Below are 23,892 nucleotides of genomic sequence, written 5' to 3' on the forward strand. Positions count from 1 at the left end.
CACCTCACTCCTCCTCTGCCCAGACTGGCCTATTGAGGCCCTGCATTCCCTTGGACAGGAATGATGTCTCCCTAGTGTCTCCACAGGCAGGCCTTCCCTGGTCCCTACTTAAAGCTGCAGCCCCTCCAACACCTTCCATTCACTCCCCTGCCCTACTTTCCTCTCAGTACGTATAATTCTCAAGTTATCTACCTCATGCATTGCCTGCCTCTCTGCTAGAACGGAGGGTCTCTGAGGGCAGTGCTGCGAGGCCCAGCACAAACACAGGTGTTAGGTGACTCCTTGGCCCCACGTGGCACCCTTCCAATTCTTTCAACACCATGTGCCCTGCTCTTGTCCCCATTAGCCACGCCCAGGCCACTATCACCTCCCCAGTCCCAGGCCCTGTGCTCCAAGGGAGGGCTTTAACGCACAGCTGGAAGCCCTTCAAAGCCTCCTGCTGATCTGGGAGTCAGGCCAGACCCCTCCCCACCAGCCTTCGGATCCCGCACAACTTCCTCGACCCCCTCCTCCTAGCACTTTTATTCGGCACGCCAATCGGGTCAGGCGCGGGTCCTAAAACCAAAAACAAGCCTCAAAGAGTCTATGCGCTGAAGTTCCTCGGAAGGATACCCTGGTAACCGCTGCTAAGGGGAACGCCCCGGAAGTGGGTTGCGCGCCTGCGCCGAGGGACACCGTCTGCGCCTGCGCAGACAAGAGCAGGTACGGCGGTGGGCATGGGAGAGCCGGAGCCGGAGTCAGAGCAGATCCGTCTGAAGTGCATCCGTAAGGAAGGTTTCTTCACCGTGCCTCCGGAACATAGGGTGCGACGGGGAGCCGCTTGGGCAGCTTGTCCTCGCCGGCAGCAGGGCTGGGCGGAAGCGCGCCATAGGTCTCGGTGTCGTGCTCCGGCGCCGCGGTTTCCGGCACGACAGGCACGACAGTCCCAGAGTTCTTCGCGGTGGGCGCGAAAGTTGGCGCAGCTCTTCAGTTCTGGGCGCGCCTCGGGCTTTTCGGGCTTTGGGCCCCGGGCGGTTTCTGTGGGGGAATTACCAGTGGAAAGAGTGGGAGGGGCGGAGCCTCCCACCGGGCGTGGGGTGGGATTAACCAGGGCTTTCTGACTGGGCAGCGTCGTTTGTCCTTCCGTTGTGCAGTTACTGTCATTGAGTCCTCTCTTGCACCCTTTGCCGCAGGATACCGTTACTGGCCCTTTGTAGATAAGGAAGGTGAAACTCACGGGCATTGAGCCATTTCACCAAGGTAGCTCGCAGCTGGGCAGAAGTTTGAAGTCTGGCGCTGGGTTATGTTTTCACTACTTGCTAATGTTCAGAGAGGCCGTTTCACTGTCCAATGATATTCATTAGATTGTGGCTGAATGGGCGACAGGAACCACACTTGGTCGTGGGCTGGTCACTGAACGTCACTGTCAGGCAGCGGGTGCTCCCTGAGAGCAGTGAATGGTGGGGATCCTGGTCTCAGAGGGACTAGAGGCACCCAGACAGGGTCAGTGCAGAGTGCAGTGGTGGGTACCTTGAAACAGAAGTATGGGAGATTGTGGAGAAGGAATTGCTTTCAGTTGCGGTCTGGGAAAAACTTGTAGACTGTGGTATTTCTGCTGAGCCAGGCGGTGTGGCTAGGATATAAATGAAGGGATGAGGGGGGCGGTATGCCAGATTCAGGGAGCTGCAGAAGCAGAGAACTCCAGGGTGTGAGCAGGAATCACGAAGTTCAGTTTGCTTGGAGAGAAAACGTGAGAAGAGGAATTCAGGCAGGAAAGGGAGGTTGAGTTAAGAACATGGACCTGGTCTCTTGGCTTCAGGAGGTGACATGGTGCGAGGGTAGGGTCCGTGAGAAAAAGGCAGGAGGCCAGATGGGGCTTTTACAATTTGAGTCTTGCTGTATATGCTTTTCAGATCCAAGGATAAGTGCTTACATGTCCCATCCACCTACGAATGCACTGAATAAGGGTACAGCCTCTCCCCTAGGATCAAAAAAACCAAAGCTATTGCTGTCGTTGATTCTGACTCATAGAGACCCTATAGGACAGAGTAGAACTGCCTCCTAGGGTTTTCAAGGAGCAGCTGGTGGATTTGAACTGCTGGTCTTCTGGTTAACAGACAAGCTCTTAACCATTACGCCACCAGGCCTCCTCTGCTAGGACAGAGACCCCAAAATCTAGTGGCTCAGGTAGAACAGGGTCCTATTTCTCTCTTTTCCCGACACTCCAGAGACAGGCAGTTGTTTCCTGAAGGTAGGTTGGGTGATTCTCTCTTACTGCTCCACCTGCACTTCATCCAAATCCCAGCCCTGCCTCAAGGCTGGAGATAAGCAAGAGCACCCAGCTTTCCTGAATCTGCAAGTCGAAGGTGTCGCTCTGTTTCCATCCCGTTGGCCATAATTTAGTCAGATGATCACCCCTAGCTGCAAAGAAGGCTGGGCAATATGGCTGCCAGCTGGGTGGCCATGTGTCTCTGGTAGCTTATAGATGTAGGGACAGTTTGCAGCCTCTGCCACAGGAGTGTCTCCACTGTGGTAAATAGCTAAAGAAGGCCTTGGACGTCTTCCATCTGTAGAAGCGAAACTTAAACACCAATGCCCGTGGACTTTCTGCAGTGACAGGAATGTTCTGTTTTCTGCCTTATCCAGTACAGCCATCATGAGCCACGCGTGGTTATTGAGCGCTCAAATGTGGCTAGTGGAACTGAAAAGTTGGATTTCTAATTTTAAACATCTACATGTTGCCAGTGGCCACAATATTGGAAAGTGCAGATCTAGGCCATGGGATGGAAGGGGAGGAGTCACGCCAAAGTCTTGAGTGAACTTCTCAGTCCAGATGACATGTAAAGTATCTACCCACAGGTCCATTAGCTGCAGGAGCACCCCCCCCCCCAACAGCAGCACATCTCTCTCTTTTAGCTGGGACGATGCCGGAGTGTGAAAGAGTTCGAGAAGCTGAACCGCATTGGAGAAGGCACCTACGGCATCGTGTGTGAGTGGCTAATATGGGGGCCAGAGATGCAGCTCATGGGTCTGATGTGTCTGGGGTGGGGTCTTTGTAGCAGCAGCAACTTGTGGGGTTGGAAGAGGGTTTGTGTTTTCTCTCTATAAGCAGAGTAAACATGAGCATGAGTGCGTTTTATTTACTGGTGTAGTTACTACGCATTTTTCACGGCATATCTGAAAAACATGTCAGTTGCTAAAGTTGGTGTTGCTCACGTAGAACCACAGAGTGTAAATGACTGTTACATCAACAAGATATAGGACTTCCCAAGGCATCCGTGACTTTGGTGTGCCTTATCCTGCCAGGCCTTTGGAACAAATCAGCCCAAGGCTTTGGAGAGCCATCTTTACACAGAACAAGGATTACTTTATTTATATGGTGCATTTTTGGTGTGATAAGGCAGCATAAGAGAACACAGAGCCGTGATCTGCATCTTAACTAGAAGGAGGGCTTCATGAAGGCTAGCCGTGAGATGCCTCAGTAGCTGGAGACCAGGTTCCAATGGAGAAAGCAAGCAGAAAGCCGGGTATACGACCCAGCTCAAATCAGGAAATGCCCAAGGGAGCATGCAGCCATGGGGTGGGTGTGCTGTCACTTAGTGAGGCATGAGTGTCACAAGGTATTAGCGTTGTCCAAGGCCAGAAGTGGACCTTGAGCTGGCATAGGCAGAGCTCTGGCTTGCTTAGGGGCTGTGTGTGGCACGAGGGAGCTGGTTACAGGGACCAGGTTGGCCTCTACTGTAGATGTGCTTCTATTCCAGATCGGGCCCGGGACACCCAGACGGATGAGGTTGTTGCCCTAAAGAAGGTGCGGATGGACAAGGAGAAGGACGGTGAGTGTGAGGCAGCGGGGGCTGGCCGCCCCTTATAGTGGGTGTTTGCAGAGCCCCAGGGAGGTGGCGGGGTAGGGTCCCTGAGGGCTGATGGGCTGCTCACCAAGGCCACCGTGGTGCAGGGATCCCTATCAGCAGTCTGCGGGAGATCACGCTGCTCCTGCGCCTCCGCCACCCCAACATCGTGGAGCTGAAGGAGGTGGTTGTGGGAAACCACCTGGAGAGGTATGCTGCCCTGCTGTCCTGCCCCTGCCCCGCGTCAGGTCCCCTCCAAACCCACCCTGCCCTAGCCCCCAGGTCTCCCCGTGAACCCCTGCCCTGGCCACTTCTCCCCTCCCCCTTCAGCCTGGAAAGGCCTTTTGCCCATGTAGGGCAGGGTGGGCAGGGGCATGCGTGTCTCTTGTTCCAGCATCTTCCTTGTGATGGGTTACTGTGAGCAGGACCTGGCCAGCCTCCTGGAGAACATGCCAACACCCTTCTCAGAGGCCCAGGTGTGTAGTGAGGGCTGGAGGGTGAAGAAGGGGCTGCACAGGTCCTGCTAATGGTGAAGGTTCCTCTGTATGTTTGTGCCAGCACAGTGCCTGGGAACGTGGTGCCTGCTGCCACTTGTGTGTCTGTGAGGCTAACAAAATGGCGTTGAGCTCATCAACTGGGGGGAGGGGGGACACGTGGTAGTGAGAAGTGCTCCAGGCTCACTGCTTACAAGCCAGGGCCTCTGATGAGCTCGGTTTACGCTCAGATCACACCAGACGCAGAGACTAGCAGTTCCTGAGACCATCATGGTGATGCTGGTGATGTTGGCCTGGGGCCACATCTCCCAGGCTTGCCCTCACTTGGCAGCCCCTGTACCCACAGGTCAAGTGCATCATCCTGCAGGTGCTCAGGGGACTCCAGTACCTGCACAGGAACTTTGTCATCCACAGGTGAGCCTGATGGGAGGGCTGTGGGGCTTGCTGGGGCACGTGCTTGGGTGGGGACAGTTCTGTGATATGGAGGAGGAGCCTGGGCCGTCCATGAGAGGGGTTGCATGGTCATGATGCAGTGGGAAGTTGTCTAACTGCCCCATGAGAAGGGGGTCCAGGACCAAATCATTTCAAGGAATGCCACAAAACAGTCTCCCTGAGGAGTCATGATGCCCACCAAGTATAACCATGGGTCTGAGAGGTCCTGTAGCAAAGGGCTTCTCTTAGTGGCCTTGTGACGCATGCCTGATAGATGAAGGGAGGACAGGTCTAGGGGAGGAGGTCTTTGAGGGGGTGGCTTTTAGGTCTCACGTCTGGAGTTCTTGGTAAAGTGACCTTACATACTTGCCTCTCTTCAAGGTTTGCCCCCGTGTAGGGGGCCAAATCTGACGAGTAGGGGCATCACTGCGGCTGCCGTGGGGGCTCCCTTCTTGGTAGGTGCTCACTGTTTCTTGCCCACAGGGACCTGAAGGTCTCCAACCTGCTTATGACAGACAAGGGCTGTGTGAAGACAGGTGAGTGCCATATCTGTCATGTTCTCATGGGGCTGCCTTGATGGTCCTATGTGGCTCAGGGAGCCTGGCACCTGGTGCCGGACCTGGATGTGATAACTCAGTTCTTTTTTTCTGCCTCTGTCATAGCGGACTTTGGGTTGGCCCGGGCTTATGGTGTCCCTGTAAAGCCAATGACCCCCAAGGTGGTCACCCTGTGGTGAGTTCCATGGAAGGTGCAGTGGCCCCCTTACTGGGCATGTCTGTCAGGGGGGCAGCTTGGGGATGTTCAGCTAAAGCTCCACAGGAGTCCTGAGGGTCTTCAAGCTTCAGGGGCTGCCCTGGGCCCAGGACAGCTTCCTGGGACTAGCCGAGCTGTCCAAGGGAGGAAGCTGCTTGCTATTCCAAACCTGCCCTGTCCAGACAGGCCCCTTTGATGGGCCATCTCAGGGAAGACCAGCAGCTTTCCATAGTTAATTCTCATTTATGGTTTTAGAAACAGAGCTGGATTGGGCTGAGAGTACGTCTTTGCTGTAGGCTTGGGCCCTGCGCAGCCATCCTCTAGCTTGTGCCCTTTAGCTCCCATCTGCAGACGGGCTGACGGGTTGGAGCAGTGCTGCTGTGCCCTCAGAGGCCTGGGCTGCATGGAACACAAGGGGAGCTTCTCTCCTGCAGGTACCGAGCCCCCGAGCTGCTGCTGGGAACCCCCACGCAGACCACCAGTATCGACATGTGGTGAGGAGTGGGCGCAGGGTGGCCAGGGTATTTGCTGAACTCTAGCTCCCCAGCCCGGCAGGAAGTAGAAGAACCTAGGGATTCTGGGTCTCCAGCACCGAGGTCCCACAAGGTTATTCCCTGGTGGGGTGGGGGGTCAGTCCCCTCTGGCCTCCTTCCGTGCCCTCTGGCCCCAGTACTGGGAGGGCATGTCACTGGGCGGGGGTCTGTGGAGAGAGAGTATGTGTGTGTGTGTGTGAGGCCCCGGTTCCTCCTGCCTAGGGCTGTAGGCTGCATCCTGGCAGAGCTGCTGGCCCACAAGCCGCTTCTCCCGGGCTCATCGGAGATCCACCAGATTGACCTTATTGTGCAGCTGCTGGGGACACCCAGCGAGAACATCTGGCCGGTGGGTACCAGGGCTGGCCCACCCACCTTCCCCATCTGCCTGGATTACCTGCTTTCCACCTGCCATACAGGTCCCTCCACCCATCTGCCTGGCCCATCTGATGCCCACCCCTCCCTCTGCCCACCTGCCTTCCCCAACCTGCAGGGCTTTTCGAAGCTGCCACTAGCCAGCCAGTACAGCCTGAGGAAGCAGCCCTACAATAACCTCAAGCACAAGTTCCCGTGGCTCTCGGAGGCTGGGCTGCGCCTGCTCAATTTCCTCTTCATGTATGACCCCAAAAAGAGGTGCTGAACCCAGGCAGCTGGCGTGTGAGCGTGTCACAGGGTGGGCAGTTTCCTCAGCCGGGCCCCACCACCCTTTATACTGGATCCTCAGGACTGAGATGTGTTCCCATCACTCACACACCCCCTGCCCAGTCCCATGTGGTCACCACCTTTCTATGTTGCGGAGTTTACCCTTGGTCTCAGCCTTGTTCTCCCTAGGGCAGAGAACCAGGAAGCTCTGAGGCAGGCAGGGGTGTGAGGGAAATGAGCTCCTCACTGAGGCCCACTCTCTCCAGGGCGACTGCTGGGGACTGCCTGGAGAGCTCCTACTTCAAGGAAAAGCCCCTGCGTGAGTCCCCCCTCCCTGCCCCAGCACAGCACCCAGACTGGGGCCCTTTTTTCTGGGAAGGAGTGGTGGTGGTGTTGGGACAACAGTCTTATATAGCACCCCATGTCCCCAAGGTGTTAGCAGGCAGCCCCTAACTCGTGCTTGGTTCAGGCAGATACACCTTCCAGGGTCAGGGAGGTGCAGAGCTCCTGGGTGCTGAGCAGGCTTCTCCCCACAGCCTGCGAGCCGGAGCTCATGCCCACCTTCCCCCACCACCGCAACAAGCGGGCTGCCCCTGCCACTGAGGGTCCAAGCAAGCGTGGCAGGCTCTGATGGGTCAGAGCCCAGGACCATCTTGAGGGCAATGAACTAAATGGGTGAAGGAAGCAGTTTTCATCCTGACCTTGGCCTCAGTGCACCAGGAGAGCCCCTGCAGCCCTGAGGTATGGATGAGAGGTCCAGGCTGGGGCAGTGGCTGCGCCCAGTCTTGCCCTCCCCAAGGCGCCCAACTGGACAGCTCTGCTGTGGTGATGCCATCTGGTGGCCACACCTCTGGGAAAACAGCCCTCTGTCTCAGGTGGAAATACTAATGTGGGTTTGTCATGGGGCCATGCACATGGGGGGCTTGGAACCACTGCTAGTTGCTGGCCTGGGACTGACAGCCTCGGAGACTCTTCTTGGGCCCCCGGTCGCCCCCTCCTGGGGCAGGAAGAGGCCCTAGGGAACTCCTAAAGTGGGAAGGCAGAAGGGTCAGGTCTGTGTGGAAGGCGGAGGACAGGGTCTGGACCACAACAGGATAAAGTCCCTGGAGGCTGCAGGAACCCAGTTTCAGGAGGGACACCAAGCTCCTGTACCTGAGGGGCGCAGAGATAAAGGCTTTGTAATGGGTGCAGTGTCACTTGTTTAATGTACTTGAGGTTCAAATACATGTGATGTCCACAGGGGGTCATCCTGAGTACTAAGAAGGAGAGCAGGTCGGGGGGGGGGTGCTGGGTGAGAAGAACGACATTGGGTTTAGGGCCTGTGAGGACAGGCATCTGCCCCACCCACTTCCTGAAGCCAGCTCACTGTCCCAAAAGGCCATAGCCTGCATGCCCAGCCATCCACCTACTACCCCACAGCCTGGTTGTCAGGGAAAAGATCCTGGGGGTCAGTACAGAGGATGGGGCTGCACATTCCTCCCTCCTTGCCCTCGTATCCACCCTTCTTTGTGTGTGGGTACCAGGGTGAGAAGGCCAGTGAGGCCCCTCCTCCAGTCTCAGAGCAAGGGAGACCACTAGTTCCTGATGGACATCTGGAAGGAGACAGCACCTAGAACCTTCAGCTGCAGGCAGGGGGGTGCTCCAAGGAGGTGTTCTAAAGGTGGGATGTAGGAATGCCATGCAAAGCAGGGGGGGACAAGGGGCCAGAGATCCTCCTGTGGGGACAGATGGCCTCTGCCCAGCATGCACAGCCTGGGTCTGGGTGCTGAGGACAGGCTGCCTGCTGGCCCACTGGGGCCTGCCACTGGTTGGCTGCCCCTGGCCACCCTAGGGCACCTGGAGCACTCTGCACTATTCTGCATAGTTCTCCTGTGGGTGGGGGGTGGGCAGAGGCCAAGCCCTCACGGGCTACTGCCCAGATAAGCACCACGTGGCCCCGGCATCTCTCGGAGCACCCTGATCACTGCCACTGGGCTAAGGTCCAGGCCGTGGGGCACCAAGCAGGGTGTCCACTCTTGAGTGTGGCAGCCACGTGCGCCGCGCTGGCTCGCCAAGGGGTGGCTGCAGCACGCTGGGCTGCAGGCAGCTGTGTGCTGGGAAGCCCTCAGGGCCAGCCAAGTCTGAGGTTCGGCTCATTTCATGGCGCAGGGAGAGGAATGAGAAAGGGGCCGGCTCAGGTTCCTCCTCAAAGGCCCCATAGGGCAGGTTGTTGGCAGGGGCTTCCCAGGCTGGGCCCCCTACACCCCACACCTGGGCGCTCTGCTCCCAGAGTGGTGCGTCATAGGCTGGCTCTGTGGGAGGCGAGGCAGCACCTGGGGAGGGGCCCCCATACAGGCTGGCCTCCTCCTCTGAGCCCTCCTCTTCTGTCAGGTCCCGGTACAGGTCCAGCGGGCACCCGAACACTGCCGGGGAGCCATGGGAGGGCGGGGGTGGTGTCTCCTCAGCCCGGGCCAGCCGCTGCTGCAGCCAGGCCACACAGGAGGCCACATCCCCACTGGCTCGCCTTGCTGCCAGCAGCACCTCAGCTGGCAGCAGGCTAGTGCCCAGCTGGGCCAGCACCTCACCCATGATTTCACACTCCAGGCGCAGCGCAAAGCAGCCCAGGGCCACCTGCAGCAGCTGGCAGGCGGGGGGTGGTGCCGTCACCGTGAGGCGGTGGTTGTCCCTGGGCGCATAGCCCATCCTTTGGAAGCTCCTGGTGAGGAGGTCCTCAGAGAGTGCTCCCTTCAGCACATGCACGTAGCCCCCAGAGAAGGTCTGCAAGGGAGAAGCTGGTCACCACAAGTCCCCCTTCCACAGGCTGGGCCCATTTCAGCAAAGGAAACATGTTCAAAGAGATTAGGTAATTTACCCAAAGCCACACAAATAGGAAGAGGAGGACCAGGAGCTCTGTCAGGGTCTGCCCAGCACCAAAGCTGGTGGGTCATTCTCCCGTCTTCCTGCTTCCAGCCCCTGAGTCATCAAGGGCAGGCCTGTCTGCTTGTTTCTGCACCCCCCAGTGCCCAGGATGGGACTGGTGCTGCTCAGGGCTACATAGGCTTTGAATGAATAAAATCCTAGAACTTTGGACCAGCAGGTGTCCCTATAGAGCAGCAGGCTCCAGCTCTCACCTCAAGAGAGAGGATGCCACTGCCATGGCAACCAGCGGAGGCTTACCTCGCCCACGTGCGAGGTGACATCACCACCTTCCTACTCTTCTGAATTAGCTCAGGGAGCCAGACCCTGCCCCCTTCTGCCACCCGGACAGCTCCCCCCAGGGTGCAGGGGCCCCTCCAGCTCCTGCCCATTTCATAGGGGTTGCACCCCGCCCGATGTTTTCCCCCCACCTCAGTCTCCCTCTCTGTAAGTGGGGCTCAAACTGTTTACTAGAGAGGTTAAGATGACCTCAAATCGCTGCCTTAAGCCTATCAGAGGACCTGTACGGCAACCGGGGCTGCAAGGCCACTTTTGGGAGAGTACTGATCAAAGTTTTAAGGGGTAGAGATCCTGGGAGGCAGGCCCCCTAAGCCTGTCCTCCACCCATCACATGTTGCCAGTCCTGGGCGTGCCCACGGGGCCTCCGCGGGGCGCTGCCCCAACACATTCCCATGGTCCTTGGGCTGAGCCCTGTGAGCCCCTGACCAGGACGGCAGCAGTCCCCCCTAAGGCCTGCAGCGGTCTGGCAGGGAAAGGAGCAGAGATCCCGTCATCGGACGTCCTACCTTGATGGTGGTGAACTCCTTTCTCCAGGGCAGCAGGTACAGGTGCACAGCGGCCAGCTCCAGCAGCTCGAAGGCGCGGGCCAGGCCGCGCAGCGCGGGCGCCAGGTCGGCGCGGCCCCACAGGCCGTCGGTGAGCAGCGCCAGCGCGTCGTCCTGAAGCGCCCCGTGCAGGTCGAAGTCCTCCACCAGGATCTGCCAAAGCACCGCGCGTAGCGAGGGGTCTCCGCAGACGCCTGCGCGCCCGCGCCGCAGCTCGCGCTCCAGGCACAGGCGATAGTCCTCGGACAGAGAAGTGCTGCCCATCCTGGGGTGTAGGGGGATGGAGCGTCAGGGGCTGGAGACCTCGCTCTGCTAGCTGTGCACACTCTTCAGCTCCCCTACCCAGCTTCCGCAGGTTAACCCTTCAGGCTAGAGACCCCGCCCGGCATCTACAGAACCCCCCGGCTTGGAGACCCCACCCCCGGGACCTTCTGGGGAAAACGGCGGAGAGAGTGGCCAGCCATCTGCGGGGTCTCCCTTCCAGATAAGAGCCGCCTTCACCAGCGACCCTCGCCCGGCCCCGCCGGCTAAGCATCCCTCGGAACCCACACCCCACCAAGCCTGGAGACCCTGCCCCCGCAAATTCAGCGCACCCTTCTGCATGTGCAGCGCCCCCCAGACAGGAGGTCCTGGCCCTCAGCTGAGCGCCCCCCACCAGACCGCAGACCCGTCGCCCAGCCGGCCACGGTGTGGGTTCCGCGGGAAGCGGCGCTACCTGTCTGTGCCCAGCAGTCCCCGAATCGCCGCCGCTCAGCCTCGACCTGCCCCAGCGGAGCGCTTCCTTTGGGATTCGGCTCGGCCCGCTGACCACAATGTTGAGAGCGGGGCTTGAGTCGGGTACCGCCCCTCGGTAAAGCTACCCGGCAGGGCCGAGGGAGTTCCCGCGGGGCGGGGCTTCCAAGCCGTGGGGCAGGATCTGCTGACGTCGAGGAGCGTGGCAGCCCCACCCAGCCCAGCACCTGAGCGAAACGCTGCTACCGCTACCTGAGCCCCTGTCGACGTCTCCTCACCGGAAACCCGGGCGTAGGAGGGGCCGGCGGCTCGCCCGCACTGTAATTGGCAGGGGGAGAGGAGGAGGGCCTCGGGGAGGTGCCCGCTATAGTGGGCGGTGCCTGAAGCATACCAAACAATGGTTGGCTGGCGGAGCGAGAGGGCGCGGGGCGGGGCCAACTTCGGGTGCGGACCCTGCGGACTGCACCCCCGAACTGTGATTGGCCGGAAAAGGGAGGGGCGCGAGGCAGAAACAAGCCGGCTTCCCGTGGAGCTGTAGGCAGCATACACGTGAATTTCGCTGCTGAGAGGTCGGAAAGCTCCGGGCAGTGCGCAGCAGGGCCGGCGGTGCCAGGCTGTTGTTTCTGGACGTCGCTGGGCAGATGGGATAATGGGGAGGGTTTGGCAATGCCCCAGGGACTTGGGCTCCTGCTACGGGTTACAGGCCTAGTCGCCACTTGAGTTCCTTGAGGGGCTCAAACCCAGATCCCTCCCCTCCCATCACCCACCAGGGTGTGACCTGGAGAAGGTACTGCCTTGGTTTCCTTATGGGCTTCTTGTCAGTGCTAAATGAGCTGTTACTTGCAAACAGCTGGCAGCAGGGCCTACCCCAGAGCATTCAGTAACTCCTGGTATCCTTTGTCAGCCCCTCTCCCCAAGAAAACCCGAACATTGCCCCACCACCCAGCTCTGGTAGGGTCTAGTGTGGGGTCTGAGTTTCTCAACATCTGGACCTTGCCTCAGTGTCCTGCTACACCCCACCCCTGGGGAGGGGCCTAGGTGTCTGGGGTCCCTTCTGCCCTGCCAGGTTCCCCCACCCTCACCCTATCCTCAATTGGGGTGTGTGTGTCAGGGCTACCCTTCCAAAGGGCCTGCTTTCTCCTCTTCTGGTGACCACATGCCACCATTTCTCAGGACTGAGGGGTGGCCCAGGAGGTGGGGTCTGGGGCTGGAACTACACCTAGAGTCCCTGATCACAAGTGCACGCTCTCGGGGAAATGGGCCTCAGTTTTCTCACCTGTAAAACAATGATGACTCCTTAGAGCTCTTTAGGGCCAGTGTTCTGGGGCTGTTAGGCCCTGCCCAGTGAAGACCTCTAACCTCAGCCTCCCCACCTACCCAAGCCACTGAGGGCCAGGGGTGGGGGAGGTGCGTCTCAGACCCCCAGAACGCGTCTATCAAGAGGCTCCTGCTCCAGAGGGTTGGGGAGTGCAGGCAGGCATGAGGCTCAATCCCCTCACCACCTCCTCTGCCCAGGCTGCCTTTTTGCCTCCTCTGTAGTCAGCAGAAGGGATAGCTGTGCCTGCCTGGCTTGCCCAGAATATAGGATGGGGCGCAGCGAGCTAGGCAGGGTGACGACAACAGTGATCTCTTTATTCTCAGCCAGGTGAGTGTCCCATGCCCAGCACCAAGGGAGCACGTAACAGTCAGAGTGGGCAGTGTGAACACTCAGGCTCACTTGGACACAGGCTCACGTGGCCCCAGTGGGAATGAGTGTTGGTCGACCCAGCATGGGTGGGTGTGAGGCTTAAGCCCCAGGTCAGGATAGAGACCCTAGGCCTCGAGGGAGAGTAGTTAGTGTCTAATAAATAAACAGTTCAGTCTCAAAGGCCTCGAGAACTGGCCTCTGGGCTGCTTCGGAGGCTCTGGTTCTTGGCTCCAATAAGAAACTGGCTCAAGGGAGCAGTGACTGTTATAGGTGGAACAGGAGAGCCCCTTCTCTGTCCTGATACGCAGCAGTGTGTACCACCCCAGGGGGTTGTCTGGTCTGGCCCAGGTGTGGCCCGACATTCATGGGCTGAACAGGTGGGCCCCTGGGTGCTCCAGGATCCCTCCACATAACCTCTCAGACCTAGGGCGGGAGAGAGAGGGGCCTAGTTCCCTGCTGGTGGCCCCATCCTGTTATGGATAGAACCCGAGAGCAGGTGTTGGGCTACGGAGGGGGACAGAGCTGGAGGCCCCAACCACAACCTCCTGCCATCTGACCTCTGGCAGAGTGGAAGCTCCTGGGAAGTGTGGCTTGAGTACAGGGGGGCGGCAGGGGCCTGGGGTGCACCCAGCTACTTGCCAAGGGCTCCCTGGGGCAGCAGTTCCACGTAGCTCAGGGCACTCTGCAGTGAGGTCAGGCAGTAGCCCTCCTCTCCTATCAGGTACCTGTGAGGAGTCGATCAGGGGGCATGTTCACGGAGGGGCCCTGAGGCCACCCCAGAGCTGTTCTCTGTCCACTGACCTCACAGTGGCTCCTGGGGCGAAGCGTACACTCCACAGTCCCAAGGGAGGCACTGAGTGTGAACCCCTCAGAACCCTCACTGGGACAATGAACCCCTCCCCAGACAGCCCACTCCTCTCGCAGATACTGTTCAGAGGGCGCTGAATCAGGGATGGCTGGATAGGCTCAGGCGCCTGGTTTAGGTCTTGGGGAGCAAATGAGCAAGGCTGTCCCCTGTGGCAGACTGGAGCCCCTCCACTACACCCCCACCCTGCCCTGCCCTGGGCTCCTACCCCTCGTGGACGAATTCCTCAAGGGCTGCGCACTCTGACACCAGCTGGGGGAGGCCACTCCTCAGCACCACGAAGGACAGGATAGGCAGCAGGTCATCAGCACCACTGTTGGGCACAGGCGCTGTTGGCTGGGGGCTTCCAGCAACTCCCCCTCCAACGCCTGTTGTGTCTGTGTCCCGTGTGACCCTCACAACAGCCCTGTGAGGATCGACCTGCTATCCTCAGTGATGGAGCCACAGGCTGCTAGAAGAGACCTGCCTGAGGTGCACATGGTCGAGGGCCTGGATGGGAGGAGGCGAGGGCCGCCTCCTCATACACTGGTCTGGGCAGGAGGCTGGGATCCGGGTCACTCACCCAGCACGGGCAGCTGGACCTCGGCGGGTAGGCGCCAGCAACCCCTGTAGAGATGCCAGACTACAGCCTGAGGCCCTAGGCCCACAGCCTCTAGGAAGAGTGGGGGAGGCAAAGAGGCCCCCCCTACAGCTGACTGAAGCTGGGGATGTCCAGAAGAGGGTCTTTGTTATATCTGCCCCCGCCCCACCCCCGACCTGAGGGTCTGAGAACATTCTTCTGAGGAGACCCTGAATTTCACCAGATTTGCTGGGGGCCCCAAGCTGAGAGGCACTGACCCTCCCCCGCACAGAGGGGCGGCAGCGCGTCCTGCTGGGCTCTCTGCCCCTGCCCTCTCTGAGCCCCAGGTCCTGGGAGCGGAGATGGGGCAGAGAGCTCTGTGAAGCTCAGCCAGGAGAAGCAGGACTGAGTCCTTGCTGCCCCATTCACTCACATAGCAGCAGCACCGGGCGGGACACTGGCCTCCTGGGCCCGGCAGCAGTCCTCCGCACATGCACAGATGACCCGCAGGGCTCGCACTGCAGGCATAGACATGGGCTTCGGGTGAGAACTGGGGGTGGAGGCTGGGGCAGGGGGTGCAAGAGGATACAGCAGGAAGCCCTGGGTGGGGCTGCTTGGACTACTGGGGTGGGGGCATGATGGTAGGGCTGCAGGGGCCTGTGGGGCTGTGGTGGCTAGGTGAGAGGCCTGACTCCCAATCTATGGCCTTCTCTTGGCCCAGTGGGTGGTACAGGGAACCCCTCTGCCTGGCCACCCTCATAAACGTGGGCTTGCCTGTCCTGATGTACAGAGCTGGGGATCCCTGTGTGGGTATCACTTTCGCATCTCCCACGTCCAGTGTATAGGTGCACCCCCCCCCCTTCCCCGACACACACACACATTTGACAGCAGGAGAAGCATCTGCAGACTGGAAGACTAAGGCCCAGGTCACCTTGGAGACCTCCCTATTCTTCCTCCCCACCCGCCCCCCCCCCACTCACCAATGCACTCCAGCTTCTTCTGGGGGCAGCTCTCTAGGACCAGCAGCCCCAGCTCCTGGACTGCAGCATGATAGGGGTAGGTGCCTGTGCCCTGGGCCTCAGCATCCTGGGGGAGGAGCTTGGCAGGGACACCGAGAGCCGTGGGGGCCGTGTTCCTATAGAGCTCCATGCTCCTGCTCAGGGCCACCTCCCGGGCTCGGTGCACACTCCTGGGGCAGACAGAGGCTCAGCTTAGCCCCCGGCCCAGGGGCTCCAACCCGGCGATGGAGGGCACAGTTGCCCAGGCAGGGCTTCAGCTAGGAAAGCTGCCAGTGTGTCCCCAGCAAATGGCCCCAGGTGCTCCCAGGACCCCGTCATGGGAGGAGGGGATGCCACTGCAAACACAGTACAGTAGGGCAGAGCTGCAATCCTCTGCAGGGAGCCAGTGACGGAGGAGACCCCATGGGCTGGGAGAGACCAGTGGAGTGGGCGCTGGCTGGGCCCACCTGTATAGGGCCAGCAGTGGGGCCCATAGTGGGGAGAAGAAGGCCTCCTCCATGCACGCCAGGCAGCGGTCCTTGGCGGCGGCCGTGTTCAGGCCCTCGAAGGCCAGAAGGGTCAGTGAGAGCAGCCTGTCTGTGGTAGAAAAGTGGGGCAGACACGGCTGTGGGGACAACTGGGACCTGGCAGCACCACCCCAGTGCTCCCCAGAAAAGCTTACGGTTCCAGAGGCACCACCATCTCTCTGGAAGGCTCAACATCGGAGTGAAGGTGACCTTCTCCTGGGCTCTGCTCCCCAGCTGGCTCCTTGGGGAAGGGGCTTGGCCTGGTCCTCCCTCTGATCACCTTCAAACCCACCCTCTGCCCCCTCGGCCTTTCTGTACCCCTGTGGCCTGGGGTCTGGAGAGGGTACCTGAGACCTGGCTGCAGCGGCCCCTCCTTCCTATGCCACTACTGAGACAAGGTCTGGGGGGGAGGGGAAGATAGGGTTGCCTCCTTCAGAAAGGGCCTGCCCCTGGTACTGCAGGTAAGATTTCTGAAGCTGGGTGGTGGGGGTCCCATCTCAGCCCTTCAGTGTGGACAGTGCCCACAGAAGGCCTGACTGAAGGCCTCTCCTCCCTAGCTCTCAGAAAACTGTGGAGCCCTTTATTCCTGGATTACCTGCCACCTGAGGCCATCCTTAAGGGGTCCACCACTACATTGAACATTCCCAAGGCTCAGTGGACATAAAGGTCACCTGGATTAGGCTGGGGTATACAAGCTACGGCTGGGCCTGGCTGCCTGTTGAGAGCCCCCCGTCCCTGCCCCATCCCAAGGCCCAGGATGAGCATTCCATTTGTCTCACTGCCCCAGGGCCCAGGCAGTGAGCTAGGACCAGGAAGTCCAGGCTGGCCTCGCCTTGGCCCAGGCCCTGCCCCCACTCCTACCTATGGCATTGTGGATGTCCTTCACGGTGCTCTTCAGCTGCTCCAGCAAGGGTTCTCTCTTAACTCCGGGGTTCTGTGACTCGGACTGCCCCCCGGGGCTCAGGCCCCACCTCTCGGATGTAGCCAAGAACTGTTCCAGGTCCTCAAAGGAGCTGTCCTTGTCCCGCAGACGGGACATGGCATCCCCCAGGGGTGAGGGAGGCCCTTTGGGGCTGCCATCAGCTCCTCTGTTGGGGGGCCCGTCCTGTGGCCGCAGAGCTGGCTCCGGGGGGCACAACACGCAGTGGAGGCTCTGGGAGGCACGCAGCCGCCGGCTCCCGGGGGCCACTGGCCCCTCAGTGTCTGAGGGTAGAAAGCAGTAGCCGGGGGCGGGCGTGGTGCTCAGCGTGGCCCTGCTCACCACTGGGTACAATGCGCTGTACACTGTGCCCTGAAGCTTCCGCAGGAGCTGCGAGATGGGGTGGTCAGGAAGGCTGTGGGGGAGGTGCAGGTTTGCAAACAGCTACAGGGCCAGGGCAGGGGGCGGGGGCGACTGGGAGAGACAGCTCACATCCCCTGGCGCCACCCAGGACCTCATCTGAGACACCACCCCTCTACAAAGCAGCAATACTGGGAAGCACCAGAGAGAAGTCCTATCTTACTTCCTGCTGGTAAATTGCAAACAAAGCCTGTCCCACCCATGCTGGGTTACATCTGAGCTGCCAGATTTCTATTACTTGCTTTCCTTCTAATTTCTATTACTCACTTCCCTTCTGACCCCTCCCCCGTGGTCCCCTAAGGCCAGTGGTCAGGGGCTCTGCAGGTCCTATTACGGGTGCCTGGGGCCCTGGTACCTGAGGAGGTGGGAGACCAGGCTGGTGACAAGTGACAGGTCCCCAGGGCTCCTCTTGAGCTTGGCCCTCCAGAGCTTTGGCCAGTCCTGCAGGACAGGGGGCTTGGTGGGTGCGCAGCGCCCATGGAAGAATGCCCCATCTCACTGTGGACACATTTCCTGGGGTGTAGGGAAGCCTCTTGGAGAATCCCAACCCCGGTGGGTCTGGATTATCCCTGGATCATTTGCCACCCTGAGCCTATTCCTTTAGAGGTCTACTGCTACATTCGACATTCTCAAAGCCCAGAGGACGTAAATGTCGCCTTGATCAGACTGGGCCATACGAGCCAGGGCTGGGCTGCTGCTCCAAGCTGTGCGGGACTCACATGGTCCTGCTCATATTCAAGAATGGCAGCATAGAGGGCCCGCTGCTCTCGCTCCTCCGGGGTCAGGGCAACCTGGCTGCAGAACCTCCTGGGGGAAAGGGGAGAAAAGGCCAGGGGTGGGTGGACAAGGCCAGGCCTCATCCCCATGGCTGCCCTGAGGGAAGGGGGGCAGTGGACGTACCTGTTGGGAGATGGTGAGGAATGGGGGATGCAGCTGTTGGGAGATGGGGGTGTGGGGGACGTACCTGTTGGCTGCCTCCTGTAGTCGCAGCCGGCGCTCCTCCATCTTCCTCTGGAGCTGGACACAGAGTCAAGGAGCCATTGCTGGATGACCCACCCTGACCCTCCTCTTTGCACACCTGCACTGAGCACCCACGAGGTCCAGGAGGGTACAGTGGACACAAGGGCTCAGTGGGTGGGAAGGGGGCAGGTGCCCACTTGGAGGGGGCCATTCCCAGAAAGGCTTCTGAGGGAGGGGACAGCTGTTTGAGGTCAGGAGGACATGAGCAGACAAAAGTATATGTGGGGGAGGGAGAACCCCCCGGAAGAACACCTCTGCTCTCCTCACTGACAACCAGCATCCATACTGCTGCCCGACCTCCTCGCCAAGGCTGTACTCTGGATGTCCCCGTGGGACACCAAGGACGGGCAGAAAGGGTGCCGTCTCCTCTCGAGCTTTGGCGATCACCAGGTTCTCCATCATCTGCCGCTGCAGGGACAGGGTCTAGCAAGGGAAGGAGCTCGTAAGGCCACTCCTGTCCCCTCCCCCTGTTGTCCCCTTCATCCCCAGGCCCTCCCTAGACCCTACTCACCAGGGACGTCTTCTGCACAGCCTGGGTGGGGTCCAGACGGGCCATACGGGCCTCATAGGCAGCCTTCAGCTTCTGATTCTGCAGAGAGGCCTCCTCCAGGGGTGTCAGCTCCCTGGAAATGGGGACAGCTGCTGTCTAGCCCCAGGAAACCCAGGAATGCTTTTGTGTTCCAATAAGCCTCCCTCTCACCCCCACCTGGTTCTGAGACCAGAAAGTGAGGTAGTGGTGAGGGGAAGGCCAGGAGAGGGGAGTGGTTTGGGGGGTGATTGCTGCCCTGCCAAAATGTGGGCCTGGTATTAGCAGGACTTCTACTTTTCAAAAGAAGCTGGAACTCTGGACTTTTATGCAAAACTAGTTATACATATTTGGCAATGAAACATAATTCTTTAAAGGTACCACATGGGCCAGACTTAAATTTGTTTGCAGCATGTGAAAGGGAAAACCAAGTGTATTCAACGACAGTGACCGACAGCCACCCTACGGAGAAAGCTTTCAGTCCTATATATGTCTTCCTCTACTCAGGGCGGTAGAGGGTAGGTCCAAGGGAAACAAGACTGAGGAGGGAAAGTGTTTCCTGGGATGGAAGTATTGTGCCCACAGCAATACATGCAGAGATGAGGTGACTGAGGGGTTGGGAGGAACCTCCTGAAGAGCCTGGAGGGCTGGCCAGAGCAGGGCCAAGAGGAGCAGGTCCTCCTTGTTTGTCCTACTTGGGATTCACTGGGCTTCTTGCATCTGTGTCTTGATGTCTTTCATCAATTCTAGAAAATTGTCCACCATTGTCTTCAACATAATGACCCTCTGCCATTTTCTTTCTCTCCACCTTCTAGAATGTCAGTAAACTTATGTTAGACCTTCCATCGCTCTTTTATTTTTTTTTTATGAAGCATTCTGGGTGTCTTTGACTTTTCTTCCAATCCACTAATTCTCTCTTCAGCTATGTCTACTCTCCTGTTATAAACTTGTCCACTCCATTTTTTGTTTTTTTGGCTTATTTCTACTAGAAAACATATATATATATATATATATTAGTTAGTTTTAAATAGTAACTTCAGTTGCATTTTTCATTTCTAGAAGTCCTACTTAATTCTTTATTTCCTCAGTCAGATTTTATGTTTTCTTGCTCAAGATTTTATAATTTCTTGGTTTCTCTAGATATAAAGAACATAACTGTTTTATAATCTGTGTCTGATGACGCCAATATTTGGAGACTTTGCAGGTCTGTTTCTGCTGTCATTCCCTAATAGTTTCTTGTTTCCTCATGTGTTTGGTTATTTTTGACAGTGTGTTATTCAACTTTATGAAAAAGCAAAATGCTTTCCTCCAAGTAGGTTTTGCCTTTGCTTCTCTCAGGTACAAGGGAATTCCCATTCTGGGACCTATTTTGACTAAATTTCCGTGGCCAACTCATATTGCCCAGCCTCTAATCCCAATCCCCAGGCTCAACTCACACCCCATTTTGCCCATCTTACTTTTTAGAGTTTTGTGACTCCACCATCTGAAGCTTCTGGAAGATTTCAGGAGGTAGAAAAGGAGAGAGCTTGCCCCCTTCATCTGAGTACACCCGGCGGTGTCGACTGGTTGGTGAGGGTACTGCAGCAGTCATAGGCTTGGCTGGCTTCAGGCATGGTTTCCCTGTAAGCCATACATGGCCACGGGTCAGTAGGATGGCCCCACATTCCATAAAAAGACACAGACTTGGGTGTACTCAGGAAACCTCCCTCTGTTGGAGACCCACCCAGCTTGGCAGCAGTTGATTGGGCCCTCTCCAAACACTGTTCAGCCAACTTCAGCATCTTCGAGGTGTCTAGGGGCACTGTTTCCCCGGCTTCTGGGGGAACAGGAGAAAAAAAGGCCAGTTACCTTCAGCTGGACTGCTAATCAGATTCTTGCTGAAGTGAAAACAAGGTATGGGAAAGCTGGGTTTACCTCTTGATTTTGAGGCAGATTCCAGGCTTGGCCAGCCCAGCATCTGATTAACTTTCTTTCCCTCACTGGAAAGGGGACCTTTGGAGTTCTCTACCTAAACAAGGCCTTTCTTTATTCCTCACTGAGGGCTTTTCCTGTACTCTACCCCTCTGTGTGAGATAGGCCATGCAGCTGCTATGTCATTTCACAAATAAGGACGTGCTGAGAGAAAAACCTCATTTCTCGGCACCCTATCACTCGCCTGTGTTTGTACACAGATCTGGCTTCCTGCCTGCTGCTCAAAGTGTTTCATGGTCTTTTCCTCACATCAGAATGACTCCAATGCCAACCCAAGGTACCCAGAGCTCTGCACAACCTGCCCAACCCTAACTTCACCTTCTCCCTCTCCACTGGCCTTCCACAAACACACCACCCACTCCTACCTCAGGGTCTTTGCACATCCCTCTGCTGGGAATGCCTTCTCCAGACCCTGGCATGGGTCACTCCATCCATCAGTGGGTTCAATGTCATCTCCTCAGGAGTGCTTCTGTGGCCTTTCCCATCACACCCCACCCCAGCTCTCCATCCTCTTGCCTGCAGCACCTGTCCGTTCTGGCCCCTGCATCATGCTATTGCAGCTGGTGCTTGCTGAGTGCTATTGGTCCACTTTCTGCTAATGATCATGCTGGCAGGAGATGTCCAGGCCTGAGACTCTCTGAGGGCTATGTTCCCATGATTAGCCCAGCATGGGGAGGACCTGCGACGTTCAGAGCCATACCTTTGGTCATTTCTGCTTCTTCCAACAGAACCTGGGAGATGTAGTGAATGCTCCTCAGATATTCTGTATATGCCTCCTGTGCCCAGGGAAAAGAAATGGCAGGGATCAGGGCTACGGAGGTGAATGAGTCCATCGCACTTGCCTGGTGCCCCTCCAGGAAAATGCAGTGCCTGGACCCACAGAAACAGCAGTGCCTGCTTATCATGAGATACACCAGAGACATCTAGTCTGCTGTAGTTGGCTGGTAATTGTGCAGTAGTCTAATGATAGTATCCTGGCTCTCTAAGACTTGAAGGAAAAGATGTCAGCACCTGCAAACAACGCCAAAGCACATCTTCCTACAAGATCTGCAGTAGGCACTGGGTGCCGAGACCAGCTGGACACCAGTCCTCCTTTCACTGCGCTTCTTTCTGGCAGAGTAGGGCTGGGAGCAGCCTCAGCAGTTGCTCTCACTTTTTACGCTCTATAATTTTTCTTCCTGTGTCATGACTCAGGAGCCATTCATTCAGTGGCTTTAAATAAGTATTTCCTGTGATGTTAAAGAGGTATGATATTGCAAATCTTAGAATTACTTCCTGCCTTAGGTTTTGGAAAATCCCTCTCCTGATCCTCAGGGTGAGTACCCCTCAGCACACAGCAGTCAGAGGACTAGTGCTGAACACTCTCTGCTGCTCAGGACATTAAGAACCATGGCATGATGGTTTTTTGTCCTTTTTTTGGCATCCCAGTTATCAAGCCACCCGTCTTAAGTCTACTCAGAGGTAAGACCAGGGCAGATTGTGGACAGGGTTTTTGACTTGTGGGGGCACCTGGTGTCCCAGAAAAAATGTGGGAGAAGCAGCAGATTCAGAAACTAGGATGTTTTTCTTAGGCACGCACAGCCTCTTCCCTACCCTGGGCAGTCTGGTGTGGCCCAGGCGGTTTTTCTACCTGGTCCCCACCTTGAGAGTCAGCTCCCAATCTCAGGAACAAGCCACCCTTTCCACCCCCTGCATTTCCTTCCAGACAGGCCCTGAACAGCCAAAGCAGCACTATTGGGCTGACAGTTAATATTTTCTGGATTCGGTCCCCTTTGGGAATCTGATTAAATCTACAAAAAAGGAAGAAAGGATGCACACACAAAAAACTCTGGGGGTTAGTTCACAGACATTTCTGAATCCCCTCTACAATATCATCTCAGCTCTGATTCCCCGACTCATTGAACAGGCGAGAACACTGAGGCCCGGAGAGGGCAGTGAGCTGTCCAAGGTCGCAGAGCAGGGCAAGACCTCAGCACCGCCGGGTCCAGCCTTCTTACCCCAAGGTGGGCGTGGGCGCCCCCAAGTGCCGAAGCTCGGGCAGGGCCGAGAGCAACCTCGCCGCCTGGCCGGCTCTGCCCTCGCCCACCCGGCTTGCAGCAGGTTGGGGTCCCTCCCGGCCGTCGCCGCGACCGCCTCCCGCCCCCGCCCGGGGGGCTAACCTCCGCCGGACCCCGCCTCCCCTTGTCTCACCCGGGGTCGGTTGCCAGTGTCCAGCTCGATGGCCCCGTTAGCCAGCTTCATAGCGCTCTGCAGCGGCTTCACCGCGCCATCCCCGGCCGCAGCGGCCATGGTGCGGGGCGGGGGAGGCAGTGGTGGCGGTCAAGGGGCGGGGCGGGCGGTCGGGAGCCCGGAACTCTGCCTGCGCGGGCAGTGGAACGCCGGAGCGACGGACCGCCGGACGGGGCGGTCCCTGCTGGAAGCACTTCCGTCGTCCTGCTCCGCCGCAGGAGCAAGACTCCCGCGGCAGAATGAGCCAAGGCGAGAGTGGCGGAACCATGGCCTGGTAATCCGAGGCCAGGCCCTGCTAGGGTCCAGGAGCGGACTCTGGACCACGGGCCTCGGCTTGCAGGCCGGGTCTCCCCATCTGGGAAAGCGGATTAGCGATGACAACGTCTTCACGTAGCTGCCCTGAGCGCCGAGCCCTCGCTCCACGTCCAGGACCCCTCTAACTCCGAACAGTCCCGCTAGTTGCGCTTTATGATTTTGGTACTTTTCTGTATGTGTATGTACTTAAATAAAAAATTGCAAAAAAGAAGAAAAAATCAAAGGAAACTTCAAGCAACATGGCTAAGTATTCTGAAAAGCCCTCCAATGCCGAAAGGCACCGTGCTGGCGGACCGAGCAGGGCCTACCACCTCCGTGCGTAACTCTTGGGGCCCAGCGTCTGCCCGTCAGCGCCTCGTTTCCCTTCCACAAAGAGGTATAGCGGGTCTGCTGTCCCTCACGGGCCTGCCACGAGGTTTAAATGAGTCGCCGTACGTCAAGGGCTCAGCCCACTGCCTAGCCCGAGGCCGGCGCTCTCTAGGCGTCAGCGCTGGGCACTATTCCTCTCGCGGATGGAGCGGGAAGCGAGCCTGTGGACGTCACCGGGACGCTTTCAGGGCGGTACAGCCTCAGAGATTTGGACCGCGGCCCGCACGGGCCCCGCCCCCGCCGCCCCCTGCCCCCTGCCTTTAGCCCTGCCCCCGCCACGCCCCGCCCTCCATCCCGCCCCACCACGTCCCCGCCCCCTGCCATCAAGCCGAGTGAG

General features: G+C 58.2%; 3 protein-coding genes across 15 annotated transcripts; 1 reads left to right on the forward strand and 2 right to left on the reverse strand.

Moving 5' to 3' along the window:
• Positions 1-654: 654 nt before the first annotated feature.
• Positions 655-8,845, forward strand: CDK10 (cyclin dependent kinase 10). Of its 8 annotated transcripts, none has more exons than XM_049864144.1 (13): positions 655-803; positions 2,896-2,968; positions 3,741-3,812; positions 3,935-4,037; positions 4,222-4,303; positions 4,653-4,735; positions 5,237-5,289; positions 5,416-5,485; positions 5,941-6,000; positions 6,262-6,385; positions 6,530-6,651; positions 6,945-6,997; positions 7,215-8,844. In XM_049864144.1, the coding sequence occupies exons 1-13, from the start codon at positions 717-719 to the stop codon at positions 7,307-7,309; spliced, it is 1,077 nt and encodes a 358-aa protein (XP_049720101.1). In that variant the 5' UTR covers positions 655-716; the 3' UTR covers positions 7,310-8,844. The 8 variants fall into 8 exon arrangements, with proteins under 8 accessions (XP_049720101.1, XP_049720103.1, XP_049720102.1 ...); XM_049864145.1 differs by having other exon boundaries at positions 656-803; positions 4,668-4,735; positions 7,215-8,391; XM_049864141.1 differs by having other exon boundaries at positions 656-803; positions 6,530-6,669; positions 7,215-8,389.
• Positions 8,653-13,438, reverse strand: SPATA2L (spermatogenesis associated 2 like). 2 transcript variants are annotated; one of them, XM_049864150.1, is made up of 4 exons: positions 13,395-13,436; positions 11,134-11,468; positions 10,380-10,683; positions 8,653-9,435 (listed from the first exon to the last, which is right to left on the reverse strand). In XM_049864150.1, the coding sequence occupies exons 3-4, from the start codon at positions 10,680-10,682 to the stop codon at positions 8,653-8,655; spliced, it is 1,086 nt and encodes a 361-aa protein (XP_049720107.1). In that variant the 5' UTR covers position 10,683; positions 11,134-11,468; positions 13,395-13,436. The 2 variants fall into 2 exon arrangements, with proteins under 2 accessions (XP_049720107.1, XP_049720108.1); XM_049864151.1 differs by having other exon boundaries at positions 10,380-11,468; positions 13,395-13,438.
• VPS9D1 (VPS9 domain containing 1) lies at positions 12,092-23,773 on the reverse strand. Of its 5 annotated transcripts, XR_007514645.1 has the most exons (16): positions 22,833-23,772; positions 21,343-21,418; positions 20,395-20,487; positions 20,129-20,291; positions 18,657-18,768; positions 18,506-18,568; positions 18,090-18,142; positions 17,845-17,932; positions 17,481-17,566; positions 16,648-17,120; positions 15,727-15,856; positions 15,242-15,450; positions 14,695-14,779; positions 13,911-14,015; positions 13,395-13,562; positions 12,734-13,260 (listed from the first exon to the last, which is right to left on the reverse strand). XR_007514645.1 is itself a non-coding variant. In XM_049864138.1 (15 exons), exons 1-15 carry the CDS (start codon positions 22,929-22,931, stop codon positions 13,469-13,471), a joined length of 1,926 nt encoding a protein of 641 aa, XP_049720095.1. In that variant the 5' UTR covers positions 22,932-23,773; the 3' UTR covers positions 12,726-13,468. The 5 variants fall into 5 exon arrangements, 4 of the variants coding, with proteins under 4 accessions (XP_049720097.1, XP_049720095.1, XP_049720096.1 ...); XM_049864138.1 differs by having other exon boundaries at positions 12,726-13,562; positions 20,395-20,484; positions 22,833-23,773; XM_049864137.1 differs by having other exon boundaries at positions 12,734-13,562.
• Positions 23,774-23,892: the final 119 nt, after the last annotated feature.

This window comes from Elephas maximus, chromosome 21 (assembly GCF_024166365.1).
Source record: "Elephas maximus indicus isolate mEleMax1 chromosome 21, mEleMax1 primary haplotype, whole genome shotgun sequence".
Taxonomy (NCBI): domain Eukaryota; kingdom Metazoa; phylum Chordata; class Mammalia; order Proboscidea; family Elephantidae; genus Elephas; species Elephas maximus.